Source organism: Etheostoma cragini, chromosome 14 (assembly GCF_013103735.1).
Source record: "Etheostoma cragini isolate CJK2018 chromosome 14, CSU_Ecrag_1.0, whole genome shotgun sequence".
NCBI lineage: Eukaryota > Metazoa > Chordata > Actinopteri > Perciformes > Percidae > Etheostoma > Etheostoma cragini.
Window position 1 is genome coordinate 22689551 of NC_048420.1, and position 8489 is coordinate 22698039.

The 8489-nt window shown below is 40.0% G+C and overlaps 1 protein-coding gene and 1 long non-coding RNA gene across 2 annotated transcripts in view; both read left to right on the forward strand.

The window, feature by feature from the left end:
- The window catches only part of LOC117956952 (solute carrier family 2, facilitated glucose transporter member 1-like), an 18688-nt gene extending 13628 nt beyond the window's left edge, over nt 1-5060 (forward strand). Inside the window, exons 8-10 of the mRNA XM_034892351.1 lie at nt 67-202; nt 835-1038; nt 1813-5060. Coding sequence (XP_034748242.1) covers nt 67-202; nt 835-1038; nt 1813-2130 — 658 coding nt within the window. The 3' untranslated portion in view covers nt 2131-5060. The remainder of the gene's footprint in view (nt 1-66; nt 203-834; nt 1039-1812) is intronic.
- A 245-nt stretch (nt 5061-5305) lies between these two features.
- LOC117956953 lies at nt 5306-6572 on the forward strand. Its single transcript, XR_004659406.1, has 2 exons — nt 5306-6203; nt 6255-6572. It is a non-coding gene; the product is annotated as an uncharacterized LOC117956953 (long non-coding RNA).
- The last annotated feature ends 1917 nt before the right edge of the window (nt 6573-8489 follow it).

Here is an 8489-nt window from a genome sequence, read left to right on the forward strand (position 1 = left end):
GTGTGTGTGTGTGTGTGTGTGTGTGTGTGTGTGTGTGTGTGTGTGTGTGTGTGTGTGTGTGTGTGTGTGTGGCGACTCACAGCCTCCTGTGTCTGTCTTCCAGCTCTTCCTGGTGGAGAAGGCGGGACGGAGGACTCTGCACCTCCTGGGATTGGGTGGAATGGCGATCAGCGCCGTGCTCATGACCATCTCCCTCCTGCTGGTGAGTGTCAGCACCGTCACAGCGTTAACTCAACTCTTTGTCCACCACTGCCTACATTGGTGTTTTGGTTTATAGTTGTGGCATTTCTTGTAGTGTCTTCAAATGCTTCATATCCTTAAATTCAGTAGAACCTCAGCTAAAAGGTTACGTTAGTCAATAAACCATAATAATTTATAAAAGTGTAAAAAAATGTCATAAATAAAAAGAAAAACAAAACTTCGACATGTGATTACATCTAATTTGACTAAATAAAGAGACATAATCCATGGATTAAGATGAAAATGTGGATGGGGAAAGTTATGTGAACGGGGCATTCAAACCAAATATTGATACAGCATAGTATTGATACACGGACGCCAAGTATCAATCTCTTATTACAGGATATAAATTGCACATGACCATTTAACTTTTTGGTGCTAGAATTATAAAATCAATTGCTTTTCAGTCCGTTAGAGTTTTTCTTATCTGTAGAACAGATTTCCTGTCATTATTAAAGGTTATGAATAGCTATTTATGTCAAGAAGAGTTGTGTATTCACCAACCGATGCTGTCAATAAACATTAGATAAGATAAGAAAAATCATTTCATCAAAACGTCATTGTCTGATGCATTCTCTCCATCTGTTTGAGCAGAAGGACATTCCCGTTATGAGCTACATGGCCATAGTCGCCGTCATGCTGTTTGTGGCTATGTTCGAGATGGGCCCCGGTCCAATCCCATGGTTCATAGTGGCCGAGCTGTTCTCCCAGGGGCCCCGCCCCGCCGCCATGGCGGTGGCCGGCTGCTGCAACTGGACGGCCAACTTCCTGGTTGGAATGAGCTTCCCCAAACTAGTGGTGAGTGGGGGGCGCTCGCCCTGGTTTTAACTTTGTTTTGGGGATTTTTTTGAGCTTCCATTGTTGGTGCTTTGTCTCTGTTTATTTAAAAAATATATATATATATAGATTGTGTGGTTCTTTGCTGCAGGTTATTCCCCCTCTCTCTCTCTCTTTCCTCTTTCTTATCTACAGTTGTCGTACATATTGAAGGCCTTAAATGCCCCCAAAAAAACAATTAGGGCACATTGGATTATTTTTATAAAATATATTTGTCTTTCTTTTTTCTCATTTCTCACTTCTCTGTTATATATATCTATTATTATATATATATATTTATTTTTTAAAGATCATATTTAATTAAAACGCCAGAACATCTCAAATAAAGTATTTCAATAACACTCCCCTCTTTTTGTTTTGTATTTGTTTTTTGGCTTTGTCTTATTGTTATAACGTTATTAAGTATTCACTATGTGGTTGTTTTGGCTTGATTTCACCTTCTGTGATCTTTTGTGTTGTATAAAATCTTCAAATTTGATCACATTTTTATAAATATTGTATATCTTTTACTATATTTCTGTAGTTCCTGTTCTCTTTTGCATTTACTTTTTTCCTTCTCTAGTATATATAAATATATATTTTTTAAGCCGTGAGAACTAACCCTAACTTTAACCCTAGTCCTAACCATAACTATAACCATAACCATAACCAGACCTAATCCTAAAGAGACGTTGTGGGCTTAAAACCCCGATAAAAGTCTGACTTGCCTCTGTTCTCGGTTCTTCTCCCCTTTAGGAGTGGTGCGGGCCTTGGGTCTTCCTCATCTTCACCGCCTTCCTCATCTTCTTTTTCATCTTCACCTTCATCAAAGTCCCAGAGACGAGGGGCAAGACCTTCGACGAGATCGCCCGCAGCTTCGGCGGCGTCCCGCCTCTAACCTCCTCGTCTGTGGAGGACCCCCCCGCCAGTGCCAGCACCGCCACCACGCTGCCCGCCACGCCGGTGAAGGAGAAGGTCCCGCTGGTGGCGGCGCCGGCTGCAGCTCCGCCTCCTGCAGCTGAAAACACGCCCCTGGAGGAGAAATCCAATTCCACAGCGCAGGAGAGTTTGTAGAGCCGCTGTAGATAGAGTTTAATGGCTGAAGGGGGTTATAAATGAAGGAATAACCACTGAGATTACAAAGATTTGCTGTAAATTGTCAGTTTTGCCACCTTGGAACCATAGAAGCAAAATCATTTTTAAAACAGACCTACAGAGAAAAACAGCGTTATCAACTTCAAACTATCAAAAACGATCCAGTTTTCTGATTTTACGGTAACTCCTTCAACCTTTTTATTTTTCTGTGACATTTCCTCCACTTCCTTCTTTTAAATCATCCCTCCCTTAACTGTGAAAGAGAAGCAGTCGCTGCACAATACCACAGATAATATCTACTGTACGTTCCTAGGAATTAAGCTACATTCATTGAAAGGGTGAGTTGTGTGTGTAGTCAGGAAGACAATTTTCTTCTAAAACACGGCAAACGCAGCTTGTGTCAATTGAAATTGTTACTAACAGGAGACTATAGATATAGGTAGACTAGAGGCACACGCCTTTGTGCAGGTGTTTCCAGACGGCTCCATTCACTTCTGAGTTCAGGTCCATGAAGTGTGAGTTAGACATGTAGAGCAATGATGCACGTTTTCTTCCTCATTCCTTTTTTTAAGTTTAGACAGGTGTTACAGTGGATAATTTAGTGCAATACACCTTTGTACTTCCACCCTGTAGTTTCCTTTGGTTTGTTTTATCTGTTAGATCTTGTTGATGTTTCCGGAAGTGTTCTCAAATCATAGGTCTACGTTCTCGCTGTTGACTACCAGCTGACAGACTGGAGAGCTTTTTAGCAAACGCCAAAGTACTGAACTTTAATCGCCACCTGGTCCGCACGTGTAATCTCAAACGTGTTTTCTTCTGGTTGTTAAAGTCAGGATGGGAAATTAGCCACAGGTCTCCATTTCATTCATTCTGAATGCTTAATCGGTGGTCAAAGCTTTCTGTAGTTTAGGCGACCCGTGCTCTTGTTTAGAGGTCTTGTCTTGCTCGTTCTTAGATTTTAGGTAAACCAATTTGGCGCTCAGTTCTACATTTATGTCACCAAAAAAAACACATTTAGTATTAAAAAAACTTGTCATTGGCTCAAATTATATTCTGATTAATGAATAGGAAAAAATATAGTGGGAAAAGATGTTAATTTATTGTTAAACTGTGTGCATTAGTGCTTTACTGTATTGGAAAATGATTACAATCTGGTTTAATCATGACTGTTGCTAATGACTGTGACCTGTGGACAATTACATGTTAAATGAATTGTTATACACATGTAGATTACAGTAGGGTAATGTGCAATGTATAATTTATTTTATCAAGAAAACAATTAGTATGTATCACCATAGAAATAGATTTTTGTATAAAGAATATAGTTATAATACACTAAAGCAAATTTAGAAACGTACTGCTTTCCTCCAGAATAGACCCAAGAAATGAAATGAAAGCAGAATGAGTGTGTTGTGATCTTTACCTGCTCTGGTAGAGTCCAACACTATAAACTTCATTTGTTACTCGCTATTTAGATGCACTTTACTAACCTGATAAGCAGCAAAGCGAGCATTAACGCCACAATCCCTAATGTAGAAGATATTGAGCCTATAACGGCGCTTTATGTCAAAATAACAGAATAATAGTTTTCAACTATATTTACCTGAGCGACTGCATATATCTGGCCGAGCTGTTATTGGAATAGATAGTAGTCCTAATGAAATCTGCATTCTGCAATCTAAACAATGTCTGAGCTGATAATGAAACAGGAAACTAAAGAGGAAGTGCTTGCATGGTCAAAGGACTGGTAAACAACACTTTAGTGGAAGACTATGGTTCCTGTTGATGGATTTGAATGACTAATCGTATTGATTCATTAATTTTTTTCTTCATAATTTCCCATTTTCACAAAGGGGGAAATGAGGACTACGACTATCTTATTGTGTTGACCTCTATGACAATCTGAGAAAATTAAGTGTTTTTTTCAAATCAAAGCAAAGAGTGTCATTCCACAATGAGATAGCCACCATTTTGAAAACCAGAATATTATGACCATCGGGGCATTTATAGCACCTTGAATTTAACAGATTGACGTTTTAGTTTTTCAGACAGTATTCAAAAGCAGAGCTTCCCTGGATGCAGGAAGAATTATCATTTTTTAAGTAATTTAAAAGGCCAAAACTATAAGAGAGACACCAATATAATGAAGTGTGCCGTTCCTCCTGCCAACTGAATGCTAAGTTGTGAGTTAGCCGATTTGTAGACCTTCACCTGTACAGGCTCCAGGTGATTTAAGGGGGGAGATGCTAAATGACCATAGTGCATCCCCTTTGTTAACCTGCCAAACCCCCTCTCCATGTCCTAGTAACAGAGAGAGTGGCGAGGCAGAGGGGTTGTTGAATTGAATGTGTTAGTCTAGTCTGCCTGACTCGTTGGTCCTTTAACTGACGGAGGTGAGTGTAAGTTAGAATCCACGGCCCCGACCACGCCTCTGAAACCTCAGCAGTTTGGGTCGATCCACGGCCCTGTCCGTGGTGCTGAAGTAGCAGGCCGATTTTCTAAGTCCCTTCTGTCAATTTTGACTTGGATTTGTATTATTCTTTAAACTAATTTTTAATCTTTAAAAAAAATACAAAACCAAAAGAGTTGTTAGTCCGTCCCCCCTGTCAAAGGTTAACAAATTGTCAAGGGACATCCTGTGTGGTCTTGAATTTAAAAAAACAAACAAACAGATTTTTTATTATTTATTTAACAGAACCTTTTTTGTCTCTAAACTTTTGTTCATTGGACGTAATCTATCGTGCTCCAAATGCAGTAGTAGTCTCATGTACTCAATCATTCACTTTGGTGTTTCACCATGGTGATATTCAGAGAACAGAGGTTACAGGAAACGTAATCCCACGCTCTGAAGTTGCACCCTCTGGTCTTTAACTCTAACAAATAAGATTCTGCCTCCAGGGCAAACTGCAGGAAATCTTGGAAATTGTTTAAGAACTGAAACTACAATCTGCCTTCAGGCCAAAATTATTAAAATAATTTTTTTCTTGGAAAGGAATATTGCATTTTGGTCTGAAACTTTCAGATGTGCTGACTTGTTCCTCGTGTTTCAGGATGCCAATATGACACGTTGTTGTGATCCAACATAGATAGATTGTTTGTAGATTGTGTTCAACATCTGTATAACATCCAAAGCCCAAATGCACTGAACTGGAAATACCTATTAGATAATAATAATAGATAATACAATTAACAATTTGTCCTGTATATACCACCAAAATATCCTTCTTTGTTGTCTGCAGGCGTTTAAAATCAGACACCGGTGTGTTTCTGGCTTTATTTGTCGGGTCTGTCTAAGTTTTAAAGTTTTTTCTGAAAAGTCAGCCGTGTGTGTAGCATTGTCAACATTTTACATATGTATGCATTTCCAACATTGTACAGTACGTTTGGTGTAGAAGTGTATAACACAAAGTATATATTTTACATAGTGATTCTAGTTAAGAAAATAGTTTTTTGAACTACAGGAATTCATGCTGCACTTTGAGAACATTATTTATTTATATATGTAGGCTATTTATTGTTTTGGATACACTGGGAAGATATTTATCTTGACAAGTATTTCAAGTGATTTGAACTGAAGTGTAACATTTGATTGGATGGATCTGCCTTGTTTTGAAATACTGACTGATGAGCTGATTTGAAAACAACTCTGTGGATAGTTTTCACTTGTTATGAGACTCATTTGATGCGATGTAAAAGGACTTCTTAAGATGAATATTTCCTACAGTGATGGGATAGATAGATAGATAATTATCGGAGTCATGGCTTCCTTGTGCGTTGCTGTGTTTGTGGATGATAGTGACGTGCTGTGTTTGCACTGGCGGAGGTGCGAGGTACCCTCCTCTCATGGTGGTGTTCAGTGTTGTATTCTCCTTGCAAGGTCCCGCTTCTGTCGTTGCTACGCCTGCACTGCTCCTGCAATAGGGCACTGACACTGAACTTTACCAAAAACCTGAGTCTAGTAAAGATTTAAAATGCTTTTCATTACTCAGCTTGCCCAGTCGGGTTTGCGTTTTGAGATGTCGCAATTTCAAATACCTCCGAGATTTAAGCTGGTCTCTTTCATTTTTCCCTGAGGTGAAGAAAAGGTGTCTCAGAGGTAAAAGTGAAAAAACTGATTGTTTAATGTGATGTTTAAAATGGGCTAAAGAGAGCCTAAATGTCTCTTTAGACTAGGAGAGATTTGGGTTTGGTGTGTCACATCCATCCACAAGAATCTTAAGTTTAAGGTGCAGGTCTGTGGCCGGCCGACCTTGAAAATATAACATGTTTTGTTTGTAGTTAAAACTGCCCATTTACAACTGAATCAGGGATTGCAAATTATTCTCGTATGACAGCAGTCTTGTTCGATAGATAGTTAGCAACTTGGTATCCAAGCAGATTGGATAATTTTGCAGTTTGGAAAAATCGAGGCAAATAAAAAAGAAGCTTTCATTGTTTTTTAAAATTTAAAAGCCAAATGCTCCAGAATTCAAGCAACGTTGTCTGGTGTGCCGACGCTCTAAGAGACAGCTGAATTCAGCGAATCACAAAAGTATTTGAAGCAAATGTGTGGACCCAGGTGCCCACTACTCCTAACCATCGCCATCTGCTTCACGCACATGTACGAACTCAAAACGCTCCACTCATGTACAAAGATAGAAGAGTATTCATTTGTAAATATGTATTTTTTAAAAGAGTACCATTGTATGTTGACTTGCACTTTTGCATTATTTTTTCTTTTTGGGGTGCACATGTTTATTTTGTTGAAGGAAGGAAGGAAGGAAGGAAGGAAGGAACAGACCGATTTTAGCTTAATGTCTCTTTAAATAGTGGCACAGACAGCTGTTTTTCTGTGTGTGAACGTCCAACACTGACTAACACTTCTGTCTCCTCTCTTTCACCTCATGTCTTTCTCATCCCGCAATCACAGCCATGTACTTTTATCTGTGTGCCTAATCATGTCTTCTACTCAGAGCTGCTAATGGTAGTTGAGTTTTGTCAGGTCGCCATATTGTCTTCCTTTTCTGTTTCTCGTTTAAAAGTCCACGCCATGGCGACTTCTCCCAACGTGCTGAGCCAAGGAATAAATTCCAAACATGGTATATTTTACAGGCAAATATATATATTTCTCTGCCTTTTAACAAAAACACCGTCTTATTCAGCTGGATCTTTGATTAAATTGGCAAAATAAACTGCATAATAACCAACACGTTCTCTCTCCCATCGCGTAAAATATGGACGCTTGATCAGGCGCTAAAAGTCTCCTTTAGCGTCAGATCTGGTTGGGACTATTGTCGCCACTTTTGACGCAGTTAGGTTTAGGACAAGATCGTAGGTGGGCTTACAAAAGGTACGTTTACGAGACACGCGGGACAAGAACAGGACAGTTGGGTTTAGGAGAAGAAGAACGGTACAGTTGGGTTTAGGTAAAAGAAGAACGGTACAGTTGGGTTTAGGTAAAAGAAGAACGGTACAGTTGGGTTTAGGTAAAAGAAGAACGGTACAGTTGGGTTTAGGAAAAGAAGACCGGGACAGTTGGGTTTAGGAGAAGAAGAACGGTACAGTTGGGTTTAGGAGAAGAAGACCGGTACAGTTGGGTTTAGGAGAAGAAGAACGGTACAGTTGGGTTTAGGTAAAGAAGAACGGTACAGTTGGGTTTAGGAGAAGAAGAACGGGACAGTTGGGTTTAGGTAAAGAAGGTGGTTGTAGTTATAAAATGAACGTTTCAGTGGCATGTTGGACATGAACCCTGGTCTCCGGGGTAAAGTCCTGTGTTGTTTGAATCATTCATCCCAGCCAACCTCCCTATGTGGAAGTTTGCCCTTTCATACCACTCTATTCTATTGAGGGGGCCGAGGGGTGCTTATTGCGCCGTCTCTGGTGCTGAGAGCCAACGACTAAGCGTCCGTATTTTACGAGCTGCGAGGGAGAATAACACGGCTCTGGAACCAGTGATGCTAACTCTAATCCAGGTGCTTTGGCTGCTGTGATCCATGTTTGTGTGTTTGTTTGTTTGGTCCTGATGTGTGTGAATAAATGTACTGTTTGTGTGTCTGTGTGTCATGTGTTGTAAGTCCGCTGTTTGTGCCTCTCTGCAGCTCACACATTCACACACTGTTATCCAATGTGTGTGACTGGAGGGATTCTAGACACATACTGTACAACCTTTGTCTGTGTGCTTTGCTGTTTCAGTGGCAGCCGGAGACTAAGATAAGATTATTAAGTGATACCCACAACATGTTTTGGGGGTTCGGACGACTCCGTCAGGGAGTTTTGGGAGAGTAACCTCAGCTGTTGTGTCTGTAATATGATGGAAATGTACTGAGCAGGCGACATTGTGGCTTCAGTGTGAATATTCA